At 33.5% G+C, this 25,920-nt stretch overlaps 2 protein-coding genes across 2 annotated transcripts; both read right to left on the minus strand.

Moving 5' to 3' along the window:
* Window positions 1–1,341: 1,341 nt before the first annotated feature.
* Window positions 1,342–12,534, minus strand: LOC117101092 (cAMP-dependent protein kinase type II regulatory subunit-like; the record flags this gene model as incomplete). Its single annotated transcript, XM_033240965.1, is given in 8 exon segments — window positions 1,342–1,410; window positions 2,611–2,720; window positions 4,036–4,136; window positions 5,137–5,238; window positions 6,476–6,617; window positions 7,889–7,953; window positions 8,985–9,026; window positions 12,424–12,534. Coding segments are annotated over 8 exon segments (727 nt in total), but the record flags the coding sequence as incomplete, so codon positions are not given.
* An 11,278-nt stretch (window positions 12,535–23,812) lies between these two features.
* Window positions 23,813–25,602, minus strand: LOC117101124 (cAMP-dependent protein kinase type II regulatory subunit-like). Its single transcript, XM_033241013.1, has 2 exons — window positions 25,091–25,602; window positions 23,813–23,904 (listed from the first exon to the last, which is right to left on the minus strand). The coding sequence occupies exons 1-2, from the start codon at window positions 25,302–25,304 to the stop codon at window positions 23,813–23,815; spliced, it is 306 nt and encodes a 101-aa protein (XP_033096904.1). The 5' UTR covers window positions 25,305–25,602.
* Window positions 25,603–25,920: the final 318 nt, after the last annotated feature.

Here is a 25,920-nt window from a genome sequence, read left to right on the forward strand (position 1 = left end):
GCGTAGGGTATCCGTCGCGTACGATCTTTGTGTGCATGCTGTAACCATGGCTGTAACACTTTTGTTGACAAAGCAATGTGTGGCTAGGCCAAACCGTAGTTGGTTTACTGTTTGATATCTCTTTGTCCGCCGACAATTTGTAATAAAATATGCTGCGTGTTGTAAAGAATTGGAATTATTAGTATAACTATATGCAATCAGTGTTGTAAAAGCATTACGCATGTACATGGTAAAGTAGCTTATTCTAAAGTAGCTTATTCTAAAATCGCTTGTCCACGGATAAGCGATCCCTAATTCTTGTCCGACCCTAGAAACACTTGCCCCGGGTGTCAGGCAAGTGGGTTTGCTCATGTCAGATCTGACATGGAAATCGAAGAAGCACATGATTACCAAGATAATTTCTAAAATTTTAGTATTGTGCCGCTCGAAATACAAAAGAAGATGAGATTTCTTCCATTCCATTCCCGCATTCTTCCAAACATCTGTTCCCTACAACACAGGCATTCTTCGATCGTTCGTTCGCTCCTCATCGACTATGTGCTTCTTCGATTTCAACGTTAACTTCATGCCTATCTGCTTTGAATAAAAAAACCCCTTGGCTCCGGCCATTGCAAGCTTCTTACAGGCCGATGATGTACTGATTATGCATAGGACTTATTGTTATTTTTTTCGGCCCAGTGACGTCACGGTGAAATCGTATATAATGGCCTATAACTTCATAAAAAATTGCCAAAAAAAAAATTATTTTAAGGTTGATTCTATTATTAATGAAAAAAAAAAATCATTTTGCTAGTTCCCTTTTAAATATTAGCATAAAAACAATGTCCTCACGTAACAAATAAATACATAATAAAGACCCTAGTTTAAAATATCAAAAAAACTAAATTGTTGTGACCTATGCCTCGTTTTTAATATTTTTGATAATTATGAATTTTGCTATTATTTATGTTTTTTTATCGTATTTTTATTTTTTGATTTACTGTACATCTTTGATAGTTTAACATTTATTACTAATATCTTTCAAATTGATCGAATATATTTTAAATACCATTACAATATTTTTAAAATTTTAATGGTATTTTTGAAGTTTTCTATACTTCATATTCATGATAGTTTCAAATTTTGTTCCTAATGTTTTTATGTAACTGAATTCTAAATTGTTGTGTTTATCATACTTTTTGTTTTATTTTTTAAAATCTTTTTTTTTTCAATCACATTATTGATGTTTTTTATTTTGAATATTCTTAATAGAGTTAAATTATTTTACTGATGTTTTTTTTATAATGTGAAGTTGCCTTGGATTCAACACAAGGTACATTAACATTTTATAATTTAACTTACATGCACATTTAACAGTTCCCACTGCATAGATTGATGCTGCCCGAGGTTTATTAGTCACCAAAGCTAATTCTGTGAAATGAATAAATTACAAATTCAACAAATATTAGTAATGAGTAAATTCACCTAGCACAATCGTAATGATATTTTTACACGTGCGACAAGTGAAATCTCTCTGCTTAAAGCTATAGTATGATAATATGCAAACATGAACATGGCGCTCATTCAAACATTACCTATACAGTAGGGAATTTGTTAGTTGTCGTTGAAAAGACACACAGCAAGAATAAATTTTCCTCTTTAATCAACACAAACAATACTGCTGTAAAAATTGTTGACTCATTGGCAATGCCACTGTTTTTATTTTTTTCATCACACAACTATGTTTAACTTAAGCATGAGTCATGAATAATTATCCAAATCTCTAACTTCTTTCCCAACCCTACAGAAATTTAAATCCACAATTCAACCTAATTGCGAGTAATCCCGATCAGACACACCAACTGCACCCCATGGCGTCATGGATCAGTGTTTATCCGTTGCCAAGCTCAACAATTTTTAATGATTGTAAGCATATAGCCAGCATAAGGTATCATGTTTACACATGCGTATTACAGTTTACACGAGCCTGCATACATTTTTTTGTATAATGGTGTGAAAAAGGAATGCAATTGACATCAATGACAATGCCCATGAGCCAACATTTCAAATCAAATATGAGCATACTATCACGTTCACATATATACACATAATAGGATTATTTTCATTTATGGCAAAAACTATTAAGCATCCAACAGATATTCACAATCATTCACAAATCAACTGCACACAAGAGCTATGTGCTTATGCTAACAAAAATGAATGGATGTGGGCGTAATGCAAGGAGCGTCAAAGGGCTTCAGATGTACTGGAGTCATACACAATATCCAACGTTCTCCAATCCCTGTGGAATATTTCTGTCGTGTTGCAAGGATTTTCCAAAGTTATTTCACTATCCTACCTTGCACCCACTTAACTCCTAGGGGGAGAGAAGCAATAAAGATAAAGTGCCTTTCTCAATGAAGTATTCATGCCTCATAATCACCTGTATCTTCATCTTATAACTCCAACTGGAGTATCAATCAATGTGTGATTTGAGGCAAGAGGGGAGCCTAGTCAAAATTTGTTGGCAGAAAGCTGCAGAATCAGTAATGAAAATGATGGATCAAAAAAGAGGGTTCCAGTCTCGTGCCGTATTACTAAAGAACACTGAAAACAATAAGGATTACCAACCTCCAAAATACTGTCCCTTCTGATATACTGCTATCTCTTGTTCTTGTGTAGGATCATCCTAATGAAAACAAGTCATTGATAATTAGCAACCAATTAATAAGTATTTTAATCTACCAAAACAAACTAAAAAAACAAATGTTAAAGACTAACAACAACACAACAAAATTGCCTGGCTTTTTTAAAACTAATTTTCAAACTAATCACACAATATGATTATCTAAGCAAGTGTGAGTGTTTTCATATAAAAAAAGAATTAGTGTATAGCACTAAATAATTTGACAACACTAAAATCAGCTATAACATCTATTAAAGACAATGATAATAAGCTAGAATAAAAGAATGCAATGACTGAATTAAAGTTCAACAATTAATTACTGATAATCATATTACTGGCAATTATGAACGAAAATAAGTTAATGATTTCATTAAAGGTATAAAAGACTTAATATAGGTTAAGAAGAATTTATTAATTTATTCCCACTCCCCTGTTCTAACTATATAAATGATTTTTCTTAAATTTTGACAGTGCTCCTGTTACTGGTCTGTACTTAGTAAAAGTTTAATTTGTACAAAAAAAATTGTTAGTTGCATATTATAATGTATACTTTATGCATACAATTTAGTGGGTGTTTTAATTTTTAGCAAATATGCTTAGTAATTTAACTATTAATTGATCATATGCTGGTTTGAAACCAGGATATTTTTACCATCATTCATAACCAGTTGGATATTTTTACCATCATTCATTACCAGTTGAATAATTTTACCATCATTTATAACCAGTTGGATATTTTTATCATCATTACATACATAACATCATTTATATAGCGCTATTACATGAAGGTCAGAGCGCACAAAGCATGGATTATAGTAGCTCATACAGTGACTTTCTTCTTCCCTAAGGGTCATTTCGTGTCTGAGCTGGCCGGTACCATCTACGCTCATCTGTCTACAACAAGGGCTATATGGACCTGTACACCAGGGTAACCCCTACTCGCTTCAAAAGATGTACTGGGTTCTTATAGTGCACATGAGCCAATTGTGTGCACTGGGTCTGCGTTTTATAGTCCTTATCTGAGGAGATTTGTTTCACCTCCGGATCCATAGGCCAGCGTGCCATTCGGATCAGCGCCAATAATATGGCTGTAGGTTGCAGCGCCCTTGCCTAAACCGCTCAGCCATTCGACTCCCCAATCATTCATTACCAGATACTGATATACTTCATTTAACATCATTCATTCATCATCAATCCATTCATCCATCTACACAACCATTTGATCCCATCTACAGCATCCATTCCATTTAATCCGATCCATCCAACCATCCATCCCCTTCATTCATTCTTTCATTCATTGATATGGACATAAGAACATTTGTTTATTCATGTTTTCATACATTCACTTGTTCATAGTCATTCATGCATACTTATTCATTAATTCATTTAGTCTTACCTGCTTAATAATACAGTCTCCATCTGAGTACTGTTTTGTAACGAGAGCATCAGCTAGATTCATCCTCTCATAACTCTGTATAACATAAACGTAAACAACATTAATCACCATTATGTCCAGTAGCCTGTAGCAACAGTTTAGTACATTCACAAAAGTAGTAGCAGGGACCTTTAGATTCTTTAACAACAATTATTAATAGTGTTTTAGAATACGAGATATTATGTAATCAAGGCCAATTTCTGCATCTTGGCACTTAAGGTAAAGTGTACTCCAAAGCACAGACAATTAGGTTTACAAAGCTGTTTATCGACTATGTATGCACTACCGAAGGGGCAGGTCATGACTTCAATGTTTTACCCACCATATGTCTGTATGAATACTTAAAGCACTTGGAAGAATGAAGGTCCATCAAGCATTTGATCTCCAATCTAAAGTTATGGAGTGAACTCATGGGAAGGCACATTCCGTCAAGCAGTTGGAATTGCAACATTATGTCATGGAGAAATATGCAGCAATGATAATGTTGTACCCCTGGGAAGGTACGAACAATTCTGCAGTGTTTGACACACGTCGATGGTATTATTTCACGATGCATACAATACTCACCATACTTGTTGTTAATGACGACTGTACGTTTGTGCATGATTTGCTTTTAAACTTAAATTTCATATTTTATTGCACATAATATTGTTGCACATGATCTTGTATTCACAACTTTGCCATCATAACCAAAGATCAACATGAAGTTTAAGTTTACATATGGTCCATTCATATTATTATATGTTTGGACAACGTGGTTGGTCAATACTGATAGTGATTGGTTAACTCTGATAGGTCCCTGATTGGGCCACCCAGAGCATCCTAATTGTGACACATAGGTTAGGCCATAATTATTGGTAACATGCTGCTGAGGTAGTATAGACCCTCCATCTGTGAAAGTCCCTCCCTGGACCCCCTCTATTTCAAATTCCTGGATCCACCACTGCCTTCTTTAGGCCACTTTTAGAATAAATGATGCAGTTGAATAATGAATTAAATAGAAAAGCTCAAAAAATAAAAAGCAAAGGAAACATACTTCAAGAGATTTAAGCATTGGGACATTTTCCAGTAATGCTTCATACATTTTGCGCTTCTTAGCAGCATTTTTCAGCACAATTCTTCTGAATGAAGTTCTATCCTGTAAAAAAAAATTTTAAAATTATATAGATATTAAGCCTTGTGTAGAGCATCTGTGCTTACATGACTACATAGAGAGAGTGACACTCACGCAAGTGTGCCTCATGTAAAATAACTGTTTTTTCTGGTTCTTATCATTATTTCTTACTTAGTTGTCCTATTTTGACTTTTTGTGGAGGGGCGCCAATGGTGTCTTTCCCTAAACGAATACCAGCGCTTTATAAATTTTATTCTTATTATTATTATTATTATTATTAATGATAAGATTAGTCTCAATGCAATCCATTGCCTTCATTTTACAAATTTTGTAACTAGGTTAATATCATCTAAATTTCATTTAAAAATATTTATATTAGTGTAAGCTTTAGAATTGGTTATTTTTAAAATACTGAACGTTTTCCAATTTATTTAGTGTAGAGTAACTATATCAAGTTGCAGTTAGACGAGGAATGATATATAAGATAAGAAATTAAAGATAATTAATACTAGAACTGGATTGTATGGATTGAATCTTCTCATCATTACGCTTGCTAACGAGCCATCATTCTTGTTGCTTTATTGCTAATGCATGAATCCAAACTTGGCCATAAAACAGCTTTACTTGGTAACATAACCAAGGTATGAAAACCGCTAATGCAGCATACTTAATATATGGTTGGTTTTCTTATTACATACTCAAAAACATTCTACACAGTGACTCAAAATGATGATGATAAAAATAATTTTAAAAATTAAGAGTTATTATTTATATCCAAAATATATCACTTAAAAACATTTTATGAGACTTTAAAGTGAGCCATTGTTCAAATGAATTTTTGAGTTTACGTAATTTAATGCAAAATGATAATAAGCTTCAGTAAGAACTTGGTCATATAATCATATGTTGCTATTATATGCAGCAGTTCTAATAACTATACATACACTTTAACTGCATGTTACAACATGGCAAGGTCTGATTCTTTTTTTAAATCCTAATCTTATTTTAGTAATAATTAGCAGATTATTATACAGTTGAACACTGAAATGAAAACAATGTTACATGTATACTATTGTGTCATACTTTCTTCACATCTCTGAATCAATTTGCAAGTTACAGGTGATTTTTGACAACTATCTGGTAGCCTTTATACATTGCAATTTCCTTTCCCACATAAGTATGTGTACACAATAATTGTTGTTTTCTTCACTGGCATTTCTTGCAGCATGGCGGAAGTATTAAGTGATTGTGTTCCACTTACTAATGCCCATATCGTTCCATCTGATGTAGCCACAATGGTTGCTGCCCTAGGTGTGTTGTACATCAAGGCTAGCTCACCAAAACTGCCTTTATTATCATAACTTCCAACTTTGTTGTCATTCACAAATATGTCAAATTGACCCCTGTAAGAACATTTTACAACAATATTTTTAACAACGCAATCAAGTTTTTCAAAGCGTTGTCTTAGCACAGTAGGTGTTTTACGTAGGTAATAATGTATTCAAAACTACAAGTGACACAACAGACCTAATCAGTTCTCAATATGCTGCATTTGTTATACACAAATTATGTTTATTAACTTAAGTTATATAGTAAACTAAAGTGCAATTCTAAATGATCTAGGTAATAATTGATTTGCAACCCAATATCTATTTTGAACAGAAATTTCAAGAGATACATGTTAACATATAAGTAAGAAGATATCATTATCATCATTAATGATCAAGCTTGCATAGCACTTACCACTAAAGCTAAAGAGCGGAGAGGGCAATTTATTTTTTAAATACAATACAATAACTACAGATTACCGATGAGGCAGCTTTGAGAAAAACACCTCCAGGGTATCTGGTTTTGTTTTTTTCAGTAATCTTACATCTCATATCACATCTTGTAGCAAGTGTGTTCAGGTGTTTTATACTTTTACCAATTAATAATATAATGACAAATATTCTTTAAAACAACATAGTCAATCACTTATGTTATCTTCAAAATGTATTTCTTGCATACTAAGTACAGTTTCATAAAGATTACTCCATAATTTGTTTTTGTTAGTTATCAATATTGGATTTTCTATAGGCCAACTAATTTTATTATATTAAACTATTTTATATCATACATTTGTTTTGTTTATTTTTCATTGAATTATTTAACTTACTAATATCTTTTAATTGTCCATGTCTACTTCAAATTTTATTCTACAACTGATACCATTACAGTAATTACCCAGTAAGTTCAAAACAGATCATTAGTAATTACATGCTAATTGAGAATTACCGAGATATAGATTATTTATGACAGCATTCTCCAGGGGCAAACATGAGCTACATATACTGTGTTTAAGAACATACAAACTATCATGCTCTCACTTTACAATTTAATATGCATTCTCAATTGAGATGATCATGTCTCAACATTTCCGATCAACTTAAGTGGTACAGCAGGAATATGCAAACAGGAGCCCTATCATCGGCGCTAGTTTTAATTTCTTTCTTAAGGTCTCAATTGCTGAAACCAAGTCTGGCTTGTGCTTCAAAAAGGTGGGGATTATCAGTGTCTCAACCACTCCAGCCTCTAAGGATCTCACAGAAAATAAGTCTTCTGACTTCGAAGGTTGTTGTTATATCACACACAAAAGAAAAGCAGTCAAATTACAGGTGATTGGAATGATACTTACTCATCTATAACATAGAAGTTGTCGCCATCATCGCCTTGGTCTATTACGTGGTCACCAGGTGAAGTCTAAAAAAAATATTCAAAAATTACTTTCACATGCAATTTATAGATATTCAATATTTTAAATTACTTAAAAATATGTATTATCTCCATGAGTGTCTTAATTCATATAATTATCTGTTTGTTAATGATTTTTTTTTTAAGTACAGGCACACCTTTGACTATATCCTACACACTCAATCATGAACAAGAAAAGTAATTAATGAACCTACCAGCTAAAATGGTAATACCAAGTCCTGGCCCCAAGCAGATAGGAGAGTGTACCCTCCCAAGTCCTTGTTGAATATCATGGATTATAATCTTATGTTAGCAAATTAAGCATCTTGAACATATGCACTACGGCATTACTTTCAGTTCAACCATCATCTTCATCATCATCAACAAACTTTCATTATCCCTCTGTTCAGTACTGCATTTGCTTTTCATTTCAACACAACTTACAGGAAATTAATTGATGATGAAAACGGGACAACAGAAGAATAATCAATACAGGAGAATTTCATTGTGGGTCTATTGAATGTATACAGAGCAGTTATTAGTGTCTCCAAAACAGAATCAACATGATCTATTAACAATATCTACCCAAATTACATACCATAACTGACACTCATTTAAGTACAGTATACATTTTACAAACCATATTTTATATAGTAATATTCTATAATGCACAATTTGTTTGTAAATGCAATTTCAGTTTTATGCTTGATGAAATGTTGCCAATAATTAATTTTTGTAAATGAAAAAACCCCTATTTTAACATGGTATCTTCCAATTGTAAATACCGGAAATCATTCTTAAATATGCAATAGTTTGGCTGCATCTACTATCCAACATTTGCTAGAAATGTTTACCAGTATCTAAAATGTAAAAATAAAACTATTTCTTAAATTTAATTTTTAAAACAGCAAAATGACAAAAATTACAATAATTATTTTATCGAATACAATGGCAACTTTTTATACCAAAATATCACAATTTTTGTTGGCAATCGTATACAAATATTTAAGCATACATGAAACGCAAGTCTTTATACTCACTTTTCGTTCAAACATGGCATCCAATACATCTTGCATTTGTTGCTATGAAGAAACAGAATCAAACAATTAAAATTACAAAATATAAATAAAATACTGTTTTTAAATTATAAAATTCAATGAATGATTTCTGTCTTAACTATCTGAAGGAAATTTTAAAACTTTAACTGTTTATAACTAGTGATTCATGGCTAAACACAGTGTAACAATACCCGCAACTCTACACAATTTCACTCAAATTAACACCCCCCCCCCCCCCCCCCCAATTTATACCTTTCTGGCTATAGTTTAGGATTAAGTTGTCGAATTTGTGACCCAGACATTTTTAAGAGCCACAATATTTTTTTTTTTTTTTTTTTTATTTCTTTATTCTGAATACAAAAATAATATTCAAGGATAAAAATATAATAAAATACCAAACTGGCAAACATTATTTCTATTGTGGTCCAAAGAATCTTAATAATAAAAAGTAATAATTAGTAAATTAATATAATTTTATATAATTATCCTTTTCTTCTTCTTTACAGCAATTAAATACAAAGTTTTCTACAAGGCCCAGAAAAATTGTTGCAAAGGACATATTCAGACACACGGCGCAATGCTCGTGTAACGTACAGATTTCAGTGACTGAACCTGTCATGGATTAGTTTACGCCACCTACTACGCAACCAAGCCGACATTAGTCACGCTACCGTAACATTGCTGGCTCATATGTGCAAGGGTATATGTTTTGTTTGTGTCAGCTTAAAAATCCAAGTTTTCCTATCATCAGGGGAGGATAATTCCTGCTTTTTACAGTAAGTGTTAGTTGACCGAGCATGTCTGAACTCATTGCAATATTATGGGGTGGATAAGCCTACGCCTAGCCTAAACTATCCCACCTAACGTCGTGTTTGAACGTACCCTCAATGAATTTTAAAAAATGAAGAAATTATTATATTACTGTGATTAACAGAAGATTTTATTAAAGTCATACAGCATTATCTAAAAGTTTATGACCTTCATGGGATTTAGAAGCTTTTAAAATAGAGACACTGGAATCATAGAATCCATCAACAGCTCTCATAAACCATTATTATTCAGAATACCATTCAACTGAAAAACCACTATACAATGATGAAGTTCAGTTACTGTAGGTCTTAAGTATCTGTATATACATGAAGGAAAATCTAAGTATTTTATTGACAATAGAGGGAAGAAAAGCAAAAAAAAAATACTGTAAAGTACAGAAAATTTAAGTTCAAATAATGAAAACTTATTATCAAATGCTAATGAGCCAATCATAATAATATGTTGCTGATAAGCACCTTGAAGTTGTTTCAACGTGAACTGATCTAAACCATGTATTATCGTATTAATTTTTTTAAATGCAGATTGTGTTAAGTGCTTGTTTAAGCCATCTTAACAAGATTTCGCTGCATCCTTCGCATGAGGTAATCCAGTGTTAATTCTAATGGTGTGATCCTCTTCATATAGAATACATTACTCAAGTCAACCAGCAAGCAACCTACTCTTATTAGTATTTGCATCTCATAGTCACTTCCTCATCCTTGTTGGATTTCTAAATTTAAAAACTTGAAAAATAACATATACCAGAAGCCACATTCATCTCATTGTTCACATGATTGATCGACTTAAGGTAACTTGATTCTTGATTCAAGCTTTGACAAAGTATTCCATACTGAGATTGCTAACACTTACCTCATCTAATGCTCTGAAGATGAGAATGTGTTTTACTGCTGTTTGTAAGCGATTCCTCTGATCGTCTGATTTGGGGTGAACAACCTTGCAACACATGACAAAATATTTCTCAATTATTAAAATATATATTATAGTCTGTGCCGAGCTAATAGTATAATACCAAAGACTATAGAACTGGAAGAATTCCACCTCTGAATTTTCGTTAAAACACAATCCTATCTTAAAAAGCACTTTAGCGAACTATAGGGTGTAAAAGGGGTTTGTATGGAACGCGAGTTGCATTTATAAAACACATGTTCGAGTTTCAAACTCTATACAAAAATAATAGTTTTCCCCCATAGTGTGGTAGTTGTTTTATTGTGCATTTTGTTTTATTGTGTGAATGCATAATAAGGAGATTCAGACCCTTGCAATTCTATACTCTTTGATAATGCTGAATATTTGAATTTGAATAATAAATATTTCTCAAAAAAGAAAAAACAAATCATGCTACTACCATAAAAAAAACTGCAGACAGTTTAAATGATAATGATCACAAATTGCTATGAAAAATATTTAATTGATGAAGTAAAATGATTAAAGTATTTTAGGCAATTGGATCTGTAGTCACTTTTTACGCAGCTAAGAGCCTAGCAATTTTTCGCATCAGCGATAAACTCAGACAGTCTTAAAATGAAGTAGTATTTTAGACAGACACTGTTTCTATTCACTTTCTAGGCCGCTAAGCTAGCCAAGACAATTTGTCGCAGCAGTGCCAAGTTCAGAGAAATAGAACCTAGAATTTGATGCAGTCTAGTTTACAACCTTATCTACAGCCAATTTACAGAGCTACAGTAAAGCTTGCATAGACATTTCATTGGTGGCTTTGGTGCCAAATTCATAGAAATAAAGACAAAATCAATTCAATGTAGTCATAAAAAAAAATTGATTGTACTGCAATTTATGAGGCAGTTAACTTACAACTGTGCCTGTAGTCATAGATTTACTAGCTCCAGGACATCAGAACACATTCCATGTTTTATTTTTTTTAATTTATATTTTTTAAATATAAATTTGATATAAATTGGTATACTAATGCCACAATAAATGATAATAAAAAAAATAACTATACTTTGAAACAAAATAAAGCTGTTAAGCTATTTGATGAAAAAAATTACATTCATATTAAAATGTGCCCATGTGGACAGAAGTATAATGTAGAATTTCTTCTGACTATTTATCATTATTGGTAAGAATGTAAGTTTAGCTTTGTCCACACACTTCTAAGGTTTTATGTGACAAATACCTGGGCGTTACATGACATCATCATGCCCATATATGGGCATGTCACATATTTGTCAAAGAAAACTTTAATAGCGCGGACTGGGCTATATACAGTCTGTCTCTTATACACATCTAGATGTGTATAAGAGACAGGTGTTAAGTGCTTGTTTAAGCCATCTTAACAAGATTTCGCTGCATCCTTCGCATGAGGTAATCCAGTGTTAATTCTAATGGTGTGATCCTCTTCATATAGAATACATTACTCAAGTCAACCAGCAAGCAACCTACTCTTATTAGTATTTGCATCTCATAGTCACTTCCTCATCCTTGTTGGATTTCTAAATTTAAAAACTTGAAAAATAACATATACCAGAAGCCACATTCATCTCATTGTTCACATGATTGATCGACTTAAGGTAACTTGATTCTTGATTCAAGCTTTGACAAAGTATTCCATACTGAGATTGCTAACACTTACCTCATCTAATGCTCTGAAGATGAGAATGTGTTTTACTGCTGTTTGTAAGCGATTCCTCTGATCGTCTGATTTGGGGTGAACAACCTTGCAACACATGACAAAATATTTCTCAATTATTAAAATATATATTATAGTCTGTGCCGAGCTAATAGTATAATACCAAAGACTATAGAACTGGAAGAATTCCACCTCTGAATTTTCGTTAAAACACAATCCTATCTTAAAAAGCACTTTAGCGAACTATAGGGTGTAAAAGGGGTTTGTATGGAACGCGAGTTGCATTTATAAAACACATGTTCGAGTTTCAAACTCTATACAAAAATAATAGTTTTCCCCCATAGTGTGGTAGTTGTTTTATTGTGCATTTTGTTTTATTGTGTGAATGCATAATAAGGAGATTCAGACCCTTATGTTACAAAAGTATGCGTGCAACAAAGTGGGAATTTCAACTGTGCATTTGCTACCGTGGTAAAGTTTAGCCTAAATTTTTACTGTAAGCTGCTTTCTGCGAAGATAAACAAATTACTGCTGCTGCAAAACTTTTAATTAATGAAAGCATGCTTTCTAAGTTGTAATGCAGTGAGAATGTTCCATTGTGTAGCATATTACAGAGCAGGATATTTTTTTTTTCTATTTTTCTCACAACAGCAAGTACACTCACCACTTACAGGATGAGAATGATGCTTTATAAACTAACGCTCTCAATAGCTAGGTTCATATGGGATTATAGCCAGATGAAGTAGCTGATCTACTTGCCAAGTTAATTGGATTAAATCCACTAATCGCGTTCGACGTTAAGGTTAGAGCGAGATATTTTGACTACCAGAAATTCGGAAAACACATCATTAGACAGGAAGTACAATCGCATGGTGGTAATTACTGTTGATTTGCGCGCGACTAGTATATGCTAGATCGAGAATATAGGCGTAAGCTAGGCCTAGGTCTCAGTGGTTGATTAGACTGGCCGAGGATTCCAGCTGGAGGGTTTACACTGGGTTTTCCCCCAAGTATTTCGTTTAGCGCGTGGTAGGCCTAGCGTGGGCATGCCGATTTCGGGTCATCCCTTATTACATTGGCCGACCCCTTGCCCGTCCCACGAATAAAAATGTCTCTAACAGCCTTGTGGTCTGCTCTTAGATTTTTCAACTTTGTCACAACAATTGCCGATGTTATGCTATTGTGGCCTATAAGTCCCGCATTCTCTCTGGTATCCTTTCGTGGACCAGGACACCAGACTTCTGACGGTACAATTTATCTTCAACTTTTTCAGCGATTTCTGGCTCCCTCCAGATATCTATTAAATCACATTCCTGCGCATACGTCCAGAGATGGCGTTTCTTTACTGACTTTTCGGCTATCGTTTGCAAAATAAGACTTGTTGAAATTAAAGTACAGTACACGGATCAGTGAGACTGCGTCAATTCTGAATGGTGTTTATGATGGCATGGAAGCATGGAAGGTCACTTTGCTTCAATTTGATTGATGTATTCGTGACCTGTGGCCACCCGCTGTTTAATTGTTTACTGGATTTAGGCTGAATTAAGAAGTTAGTCGACATAAATTTACTCGACGGGCTTAGTTGAGTTGTGGCCTTCATCTCGCCATACTTGAGCGGTCATACTCAAACTTATGGCGAGATCTTCTAGCTCATCCACTAAAATTATCTCGCCATAGTTGGATATGAACGGGGCTTATGAGGCTTAGGGAGTTTGTTTTTATTCGTGAGAAAAATTCCTGCTGTGACAGGAATTGAACCCAGGATCCTGGGATCAGAAGGAAAGCATCTTAACCACTGAGCTATTTGTATTTTTAACCACTGAGCTATTCAACTCCACTCTGGGCCACTTATATAAAAAAAATAACCATCTAGTTATCTATGGCATTTTAAAGCTACTCCTTTGTTCGTACCGGGCTCCAGAATTGTGCCAGTGGTATAATTGTAGAGGTAAATTGTTGAAATATTAAGAAATTATATAATACAGTAATAATAATGGTCAACTTATAGCTCTATGCACTTAACGAAAAAAAAGGAAGAAATAATCTAATAGTTTTTACTAGAATAATATAATATTAATTGTCTTATCTACTGTATGCATTAATACAATAAAATACAAAGAGTACTATAGGCATCTTCAAACAATGCAGTAATAAGTTTATTAATAATAATGTCACTTTATCAGTACTTGTTTTATACTTTATAGCATATTATCACAAATCCATTGCTAGCAGTCACAATCAATATGACAATACACCATAATAAGATGAGATGAATATTTTATGTTTATGTTTTTCTAATTTTTTTTTTTACTTTGCACTGGTAAGAAAAAATGAATATTAATACATCTTTTATCATTAAAAATGATTTCTAGAGAATGTTTAGAAATGTAACAGAAATAATAAAATGGTTAAAATGTTACAAGCTGGTGTAAAAATCATTTTTTCCAAATAATATTATTTGCTTAAATTTAAAATTGGTTACATTTGATTAAGTTTACAATCAATTTCAGGGAATATATTACCAGACAATAGATAGAAATATAAATATTTGTTGAATATATTGTTACCATCAAAAATGATTAGCAATTCTGAAAGACAGGTTGGTTTCATCTTAAGCTTGGTTCAAACTAGGATGCAACGCAACGACGCAGACGCAAAGTATCGATGCAAAGTAAAATTAAAGTATTTATGGTAGGTGAATCCCATTGGGAATAGGAGTTTATATCTTTATCTAAGAGTAAAACACAATAAATAATAAATAAATAAATAAAGTAACGCAACTCGAGGGTTCTGCGGCTTCCAAGTGGGAACAAACGATGCAATCTTGGCTACGAAACGCAACACAGACACTACTCAACTTTTGCGTTGTCTGCGGATCGTCTTTGCGTTGTTTGCGTAAAGCTGTACCGATTCAACTTTTTGCAATGCAAGTGCCGCAACGCAAGAAAAAGCTAACTTGCGCATGCTCTAACTGTTGGATTTGTAGTTAGTGCTTCGGGTTTACATTTTTTGGATTAGTTTTCTGTCATCTTAGACCATCGCCCTAGTCACTGCCAATTAAATAATAATTATTATTGGTTGCTAACAATGTCGCATGCTGCTATTATTACTGTTATTATTATCATAGCTATGCTATCATAACTTGTCATAGCCTGGCCTGGCCAAGCCAAGCGTAGTCTGGTTTGTATAGAGCCACAGTTACGGTGCTCTTCTTCTAAATGGCACATATAATACTGTAAACATAATATATAATAATATGCAATGCATCTTACCCAACCATTCTTCAAAAACTATTATATTACACAGGGGTAAAGCCAGGTAAGGTGGGCGGGATGGGAGTCCCCCACCCTCCCCGTCGGGGGGAGATAACCCACAATTTGAAACCCATTGTCAAATATTTTGGGGCTTCGCCTCCCTGAAACACTTTCGAGATCCGACCACACAAACTATTTTTTCGTCCCTAGCCCACGCCCACTTGTTTTGTCGGGACATCGGACATGCTGTTGATTTATTTTTTTCTTTAGGGTAGGCCTATTACAGCTAAAAAGCAAAAATTAATTAAATTTAAAGCATTAAAAATAGGCACAACCCAGCTATGCCTGCGATAAGCAATATTCAGAACACAGCCCAGTCCCATCGACCCTACAATACATTAGTAGCCCTATAATGAATGATAATTTCACAACGGCTTTTGAAAGCTTCCCGTGAAAATCATTGACAAGTGGGAACCGCATCCATTTTGTTACGTTGCGTCACGTAAGGAGGGAGATACAAAGTTGCCGGAAGAGCATTTCCTTACGTGTGTTGCATACGTTGTGTTGCAGCAGGTTTTCTGCAAGTGGGAACCAAGCTTTAGCTTTAACTAAAACTGTGCAGGTCAAAGAACAGGTGGAGGGAAGACAGTAAATGGTGATTTTAGAGAGCTACTAAAGTTAGATATTTATCATTTACTTTAATTTACACCCACCCATTCCCTTTATCTTGGTCAAGGACACAACGCATTAGGCGAGCACTTTATATACATTGCTTCACAATTTATTTTTTTAAAGATCATCAGGAAGGCAGAAAAAAAATAAAAATAAAATATTGTTTTCTAATTTACCAACTAGTTTTGCTAAAAACACCCAGACTGAGAAGAAAATAAAAATAAAATTTACTGGTGAATGTAAACAGTGTAGTAATCGGATGGTTGGATGGTTAAATACTTTTAATTTATATAACTAGGAAGAAATATAAAGGCCTACTGCACATGATATTTTGAAGATTTCAAGGCAGCGACGAGCGTAATAAAAATAAAGAAAAATTTTCTTTCATTTTTTTCTGAAATTGTATTTTTCTTAGAAATCATAAATATTGGCGGGTGGCAGGTTCGCTAAACAAGGTTAAAAAAAAGTCTTGTCTGACAGGAATTATCATTAATTTCAATAACAGCATACCACTCACATTACTGTGAAACCTTCCCACAGGGCTCAAAACATTGTCATGACCTTAGCCACATGATAATTACAATTTATATAAAAAATCATAAATTTGGATAAAATGTTCTAAAACGCTACTTTTACAATTAAAATTTGAAATGTTTAGAAGCTTTTTGTTCTTTGAGAGAATTAAAATTTTGCATAGTACAAAAAGAAAAAAAAACCAGTCAAATGTTTTAGATTTTGTACAACAATTAACCTAGATAAAGACCAGGGTAAAAACATGGATAGAAAAAAAAAGATGCCAATCTGAAAGATACTGTAATATCCACGCTACCAGCAACTTTTGATAACTAATAATGACCTCTTCAAAACACAATATCATAATTACAATCCTGTTATACTATAATTTGCTGTAATTGAAGAGGTATAGTACAAAATCTACCAAGTGATATCTCAGTTCAAGCAAAGGGCATGTTTCAGCTCATTTTGGAGGCTCAGCCTCCTTCACTAGATGTACATCCTTCCTTTATATAGGAGGAAGCCTTGCAATTTTAAACTAATTCTAAATAGGTCAAAATTGTATTTATAACAATTATGCCAATCATATGACAGGGGCCATTTTTTCCTACATTCTAAAAATCAATGTAATGTTAAATCAGGCCTTGATAATTTGCAGTCTTGAAAAACATTGTATGTTTTGAATGAGTAATATAATGCTATAAAAAGAAACCTGAATTCAGCTTTTAGGATTAATGTTGCATCAAATACACTATTTATCACTACCAAAATGAATTTGCACTTGCTTCCTTCCATCCTTTGTATGCTTTATGACTTTTGTTTTTGTTTGTCCTCCAGTATATTTATTACAAATGTAAAAAGTTTGTTAAATGCATTGTTTTTCAGTGGCTAATAGCCTTGAAATGACAGACCAATGGAAGCAATTACTTTTATTGGCTAATTTTATAATGTTCATTTTTCTAGCAAAACTGGGGGAGGGAGGACACTGGGAAGGGGAACTTGAGGAGGCAAGAAAATTATGCGAGTGGAAATTCCCCCTTGCCTTCTCCAGCGCTACCACTGTTGTCCTCCGAGGAAATCTATTCATGACGAAATCCAGAAAACCACTCCCTTGAAATGGTGTCATGTTGTATGATACACTATATTGTATTTGACTTGTTGCAACTCAGTAGTATAAAATCTGTAAAAAATTGGTTGCTTAATAGTTTACTTGGGAAAATTTGAGTACTGGCAGCTGGCCTCTTAGCTAGGTTGGTACATCAACCACATGCTACCACCAGAGGGTATTAAGTGTAAAGTGCAAAAAACTTTTCACCTTTATACATTACTAATGGAGTTTTCTCCACACCAATTTGAATTCATTAAACACAGACAAAAAATACAACAATATTCTCAACTTGAGTACCATGCAATGCAATATCCTGTCTACATATCCTCATTTCATTTAGTATTGACCAAAACGATTGAATTACAGTATGGTACAACAAACATTACATACTTTTCACTTTGCTACTTCCTCATAAAATTTTTTACATATATTTGCCATGTAAACAAATTTTAACCTAACATTATTGACCTTTTAGTAGCTGTGGTACAATGGACAATTTTTGCAAATTTAGTGCTTTCCTTCATCACGGCCGAGTTAATTATTTATCTAAATTTATTAAAAATACTGATACTAGGGTCCCACGAAGAGAATGTACGTATAACAATCACAAATTATTAAAAAAATATCTAGAATAGGAAAATAATCATAAAGATTAAAACCTGGTTAAAAATAACTGGACCATTTGGGGGACCAGTACTTTTTGTATTGAAAATGTATCCAGTCAAAAAAAAAAAATAAATAAAAATAAATATAAATATTTTAATCTTCTTCTGTTCACCTTAAGGATACAATTTAACTTCAAATGTAAGTCAGTTGTCTACACAAATTTATTCCTGAAGATGACTGAATAATGTTGGATCTGTACTGTACATAATGCACTGCACTGTAACTGTAGCTACAAATTTCAGGGGGAAAAACAAGGAGTTAGAGAAACATTTGGCAATTACATTTACTGTACCCTAGTGTAGCTGTCATTTACCAATCTCTCTCCAAAATATTAGAAGAATTTGCATTGCACTATTAATGGAATAGAAAGAGTGAACTTTAACCTATGAACTCATTGACATGGTGTTGGCATTATTAATCATGCACAGTCATTTCTTTCAGAGCAAATGTATTTTCAAGATATCTTGGCAGGGTCTGTGGTGTGTGGGACCACATTAGAAACTTTTCAGCTTGACCCATTTTTGTTGAAAATGAAAAGCTCATGAAGCTGGGGGAGGGGAGGGGAGATATGGAAAAATTCATGAAGCTAAAGGGAAGGAGAGATGTATTAAGGAGAGACTTCCAAGTTCTTCTGCAGGAGAAACAAGAATGCTACAGTAGTAGAATGTATTCCCAGCAGTTTTTTTGACAGATACCATACAATTCAAAATCAAAGCTAAGATCAGTCATGATATCATATCCGATAGGAAATTTATGACACCCTTGTTTGTTGAATATTCATGACTGTTATCACTTGAGCCTTCTATTCATGAATATCACTCATTGATCACTTCTCTCTGTATATTATATCCTAGTGTGCAGTACAGTACTAAAATTCTCATATCTCTATTCAAAGTGATGCCATGGTAACTACTATAGTAAATATTGACCAATTAACAAGTACTTTGAAATTATATTGACCAATGAGAGTAGGTGAGTGAAAGGTTTGGTAAACATATGGTCATTCATTAACCTTTTTGCATAAAGCATGCATTATAAACACTAATATTCAGTACAGTATGACAAAAATTGAAATATAAACAGCACAGGATGATGTCAATTAATGTGGAAATGCGTTTACAAATTAATTATACATTATGATCTCAAACAATGCACAATATTTCTATAAAATTTGCAATGCAGGTTGTACAGTATGTATCTCTTGTAGGTAGGTGTGCATACAGTATCCATATGCAAATTGATTGCGTTTGTTGCATGCATTGTGTGTTTACATTTTTGTATGTATATTTTCTTTAAGGTTAAAAATGTAAAAGCATACTATTAGCTTATTTGTGTATACCTTTTTTTAATTTATCAGGGCTATTGCTTCAGTATTACTGTAATCAACATCATACTGATTGTGACTTGAAAAATGAATAAAATCAAATTGAATATGATAATAAAAGAAAATAAATAAACTATTACAAAATATTTATTAATTATAAGCTATAGTTTTAAATTAACATATACAGTACAAGTAATATAATATTAACTACCAACATTTAAATTATATGTTGGATTGTTCAATTAACCACCAGTTTTCAATTAGATACTTGACAATATTGGCCAGGATTGTTGATAACAGGTTTATTGACAAACATTTTTCAATGTTGCAACAGCTTTATCATCATAACAATAACAAAAATCAACTGGTAAATTACATTTGATGAATTTCTACTGAGCTACATAGCAAGGAACTAGGAATGGTGGATATATTTAGGGTACAGCAGGGAAATGCATGCACATTTACAGTTGGATTTGAAAGGAAATGATGTATTATTACACGTGAAAACAACATAGGGCCTGTTCGAGCGAAAAATGGCAATCGTATTCCATTTAATTCAATGGTTAATCGTGCCGAGCACTCAGTTGGTGGTCGACTATTTCGAGCAAATTTTAGCTCACGTCAAATACCATGTAACAACTACTCTGGATGTAAAATTTCCACGGTCATCAAATGCAAATAAGGAACACCTATCCCATCAACCCATTCTATGTTTTAAGGTTGATTTATTGTCGCCTCCGGCTCCAAGGTTATCCCATACACAGCTCCAAGGTCATTTCATACACGGTATTTTACCCAGGAATTTGGTGGTCAACACTGTCACGGATAATCCAGATGGTAAGGTAATTACGCAAGTGTACGAGCGGTTCTAGAAAGTATGTACCAATGAATTAACTGGTAAATCACACAGTTATAGTATATCCCATCATGCCACGCAATATTTACGTTTCTAACCACGCTTCACGCACTTGTACTGTACTCCCTGCGCAAATACTTCAGTTTATTGGTGACCTGTGTCACCGTCAGCTTTCCCCTAAATTTTTCTTCAATCTTTGCAGTTATTTCTTTGTAAATACCACTGTTTCGGCGGGTGCCGTCCAGTTGTCTTTGTATTCTGTCCCCCCCCCCCCCCCCAATGAGAGAAGGTAACGTATCATAGGTTCTTTAAACTAAAAGAAGGCTTACTAATTTGAGGGATAGAGTTTGACAACTAAATAATAAGCATCATCATCTTCAAAGGGGACATATTTTGTAATCTCTATTCCAACACCCAAAATGTCAAGCACTAACTACCATGCACTGTGTGGCCTGAAGGCCAAAATACATGTGTGCAAGAAACCAAAAAAATGTACTGTATGGTCAATTTACATTGAATTTAATATTAAAACCGAAATAATACCTGGAAATCACTTTAAAAAAACCATATTGATTTTAAACGAAGTCCCATTATCCAACTTTAAAATTGATTAACTTTCATAAACATTAATACTGCCCAAGGAATCCTTGAAAAAGTAATTACCGGTGAAGTATTACTGCAATGTAATCTGGTATAAAAGACCTGGCTTGCTGAGTCTGTCAGTTGACTAACAAATGAATGGATGAATCTCAGTTTGAGTTATTGGATTCAAGTGACATTAAGCATGCATTAAGTAAGAGTAACAGCAAGTCCTTGTACGGCTGTTGCTATGAGATACAGCAATATGTCCATCTGCAGTGAGTCTTGTCAATAATAACAAGATCTGTGTTTTAAAATACTCCTACCGCCAAAATGCAAGGAAAGAAAACCATAAAAATATACTTGCCTACAGGTCAAGGCTTTTTAACTTCTCTATTCAATTATTATTTTCTCATAAAATACAATAATTTGTCCAAGAGACACCGCCCACAAAGGTGAGACTTTTTATACCTTGATTTGCAAACCAAATCCACTGCCCACAAAAAATGCTGATTCTAGATTAAATACACTCTTATTTTCGGTCTCTGCCGTGTACTGTATAATTTATTGTTATTATGCAAGCCACCACCCTAAAATCTCCCAATAAATACAGTATAGTAATCTTTACTTCTTCCTCACAGTTAATTGAAAAAATATATAAAAATCACTTATCCAAGTCCTGTAACGGTTACTACATCAAATTATTTACATGATATGATCTTAAGGGAGGGCCTAATGGCTTCCTCTACTATTATTTTTACATCACACATTCCCACTTTATTATTTGTTAATTTAATATTATTTTCTCTATGGCATGCTTTTGGCAGACATGTTGCTAAAATCACAAAACAATTTTTTTTCCCACCTTTATCTTTTCAAAACAACTTTTAGTAGTCCTGCCTATTAACCTTATTGTAGTTCATCCATTGTTTTGTCTCACCTTCTAGCTATAGCTCTCATCTTGCTTTACATTCCATTGCAGTATGTATGTGATTATGTGCTACTCTTTTTTGAAATTGGGCAATAATTCTTCTACATTGACAATACTGATTTCATATCATAGGGATCTCTGTCTAGATTTATTAAATTTTCTTTGACAATAAACTGTTATGCCAAATTTAGTCAAGATATGCATAGTATGATAGTAGTATGATCATGATGTGATGTCATTGTGACCATATTTAGGCATATCACATGTTTTTTTTCAAATAAAATTTGATTCTGGACAGGGCTTTAAAGATATTGATGCTTAGTTTTTTTCTCTAAGTTTCTCTTGTATGGACTTATTACATGTGGTAGCATCCTTGTATTTATGCTTAGTGTTTTCTCGGAAGTTTCTCTTGTATGGACTTATTACATGTGGTAGCATCCTTGTATTTTTTGCTGTTGTTAGGTTAGTGTAAAGTAAACACAATGCTACAGTACAGCCCACAGAAAACCTTTGTGCCGATACTTTCAATTTGGTCCAATTCTTGTTTAATATCTCCAAAGGGTCATTATCTTGGACACTGTATTGGGGCACCTGGTTGTCACTCTGAGGCAGAGAAAACGTGTATCTTGTTCCTTTACTCAATTCACCAACGAAGGTATGGGTTCACAATAGAGGGGAGATTCCCCCCAAGGGATTCTGCATTTTGATTGTGCCAGTTGGTTTTGTTTGTTATTTATTAATCGATAAAAAAATATGCCTAATTAATAATTTGACACTGAATTGTAGTCTTTTCTGGTTCAATGATTACCTACTCCCTAGGAGGTATTCTTGAGCATGATACAAAGGCGCTACTCTACGTAAATGACTATTATTAAATATTAAGTACATATGATTACAGTCTTGCATGAGCTCACAAATTATTCAAAGATCTAATAAAAATAATACATTCTAACATTATGCAGGTTTCAGTGTACATATATTATTTATGTTACATCTCACAAGAGAAATATCATGGCAAAAGCCCTCATTCTCATTTGTAGGGGTCATTCACAAACTATCAACATTTTCACTTGTGTACAAACTACTCTTTCTAGGCACCCTCTCCCTCCCCACTGAAAGTGTACAAAAAACTTTTATTTTGCAAAACCATTCTCCATTTTTTTTGTGAAATCAACTAAAGCAATGTACCGTACTTGGTTGATAAAAATGAATATTATATCCATTTCTACATTATAATTTTACCATTATTTTACATATTACATGTTATTTTGAATCTATATTTTTATGCATGTAAGAGTATACAAATTTGTCGACTCCCCTCCCCCCAGCGTATTGTTTGTACATTTGTGAAAGTGTTTATAATGTTGAACGACCCCTTACACAACTTCCCATGAGTTTTTTTTAAAGCAAAGAAAAAAATAAAAATCCTTATAATACAGTATTACTTTGTCATCAAAATGAAATTGCTCCATGATGAAATACTGTCTTGTTAAATATAAAGTACAGTACTAAAATAAAATAGCATGTATGATATAAACTTACCTGATTTTCTTCTTCCTGTTACATACCTCTTTGGAAGATCTGAAAAAATAAATCAATATTTTTTATGGAAGGGTGTTCTCTGCGCATAACAGATTCCTATTTGAAAATATAGGGCTCATAGTTCAATTTACACCCTGGGTTCATTTCTTATCAACAGGTTGAATATTTTAGCTAACAACTTCCCTGTCACCAAAATCCTTATATTTATTCATTTATAAACCTTTTCCATTTTTTCAAAATATTCAAAACTTTGTATCACAATCGTTCCCGAGTTTTTCATTAAACACCCTTAATTGTAAATATCAATTGTACATCATCAAAAAATCTCCATCCGGAGCCTGCCTCTAACCATTATTTTCTTTCTCTATGATTTAACACATCTAATTATATCTTGCTATGGATGGCAATATCCATCGGCACTGACTTCCTGGAGACAATTAAATTGACAATATAATGCTGCGTTCATTAGAACTTGTGAAAACTGATTTCACAACTTTTAACATATGCGAGAACACAAGAAGAGTGCATTCATTTGACCAACGCTAAAATGACTGCTGTCACTTTTGCAATGTGTTCGGAAATAAAACATACAAAAAAACTTTTTTTTAAATCTGAAATAATATTACTTAAACAAATTGCAATAAATATGTTGGGTTGCAAATGAAACATACAAACAACACTCTTTTTTTTATCTGAAATAATATTACTTTATATACAAATTGCAATAAATACCTATGCTTGTGCATAGTTTGTGTTACATCCGCCATTTTCCACACTACTTGTGCAAATCAAGGAAGAAAATTCTACTTGAGTTCACAACTTGTGTTTACAAGTTCACCAATGAGATAAACGCGTTTCACAAGTTGTGAACTGGGAAACACCGACTTCACAAGTTCTAATGAACGCAGCATAGGCCTACCTGTAGGGGCCTAGAACATCCAGACATCATGAATTGGCAGGAGATGGGTTATTTTCCAAAAGATTCTTGCTTGCTCACAGAGTTTATAAGCTCTCAATTAATATTAGCAGGCATAAAGAAAAAAAAGCAAAATTGTACACTTGTGAAGCTAAGTTGGCTGTAGACGATAAACCTACAGTCTAGGCTAGGCTTAACTTAATTTATCCTAGCTAGGCCTAGGAATGGCTAGGCCTACCGCTGGCCTTGGAATAGGCTTCGATCTTGGTCATTACTGACACGTAACTGAGTCTGTGTGTTTTAACTAACCTGCCGGTGGTTCAGAGAAATCAGAGTCGGATTGTGCATCGTCATCTTCAAATGCTACTCCTCGTTTACTCGAAGTTACACTTCCTTTACTGTCCTTCAGTTTATTGAAATATTCGGCAGCAAATTCGACTAAATCATCTGGTTTCTCTTTCAATACTGCTACAGTAAAATCCTGGAGCAAATCAGTAAGGCCAGGCGGAATTTCAAAATTCATGATGCCCAACACGTCTGCCCACAAAGCCTTAGTTAGTAGTAGAGTTGTAGGCTAGCTACTTTATTGATTGAAGTAAAACGCAAACCTAGGCTATCTTATATAATTATTGGAATATACTCTGGAGATTTCTATCTTCTTAGTGAATGAGAATTCAGTGCATTTTATGCGCTATTCACACAAAGTTCTCAAAAATCCAGTTCCAAATATATATGTTTTCACAGCCGTGTGAATCTACCATCCTTCACACCCGGTTCCAATACAAAGTTTACACGCTGCTATTCGCTACAGTGTCGTCATCAGCACAAATGTCTTTAATATAGATGGCGCTATTCAATATATTTTTATCTCTATGAATTTACCATAACAATAACAAAATGCAGTATACAATACAGTATAAACATTATTTAAAAACTTCGTAATAACGACAACTCTTAGATGCATTCGATTTAAACATTATCGTTACCAAGCCAAACTTATTTTGTCATTCTAGCATACATGTGTAGGTTTTTGGCATAAGCCGGGTGGGCGGGTTAATGGCGGGGGGATGGGAAACTTAAAGGGTGGGAACGGAGTAATTTTTACATTTAAACAATTATACCAATGCCATATATTGAAA

Source organism: Anneissia japonica, unplaced genomic scaffold, assembly GCF_011630105.1.
Source record: "Anneissia japonica isolate Jap-2015-1 unplaced genomic scaffold, ASM1163010v1 scaffold4054_len1135799_cov195, whole genome shotgun sequence".
NCBI classification, from domain to species: domain Eukaryota; kingdom Metazoa; phylum Echinodermata; class Crinoidea; order Comatulida; family Comatulidae; genus Anneissia; species Anneissia japonica.

Bases quoted from the DNA above. Each gene is read 5' to 3' on its own strand.
- LOC117101124 (XM_033241013.1), bottom strand. From the start codon at position 25,304: ATGAATTTTGAAATTCCGCCTGGCCTTACTGATTTGCTCCAGGATTTT. The intron at 23,905-25,090 runs GTTAGTTAAAAC...TTATTTTTTCAG, and splicing joins TTTCTCTGAACCACCGGCAG to ATCTTCCAAAGAGGTATGTA.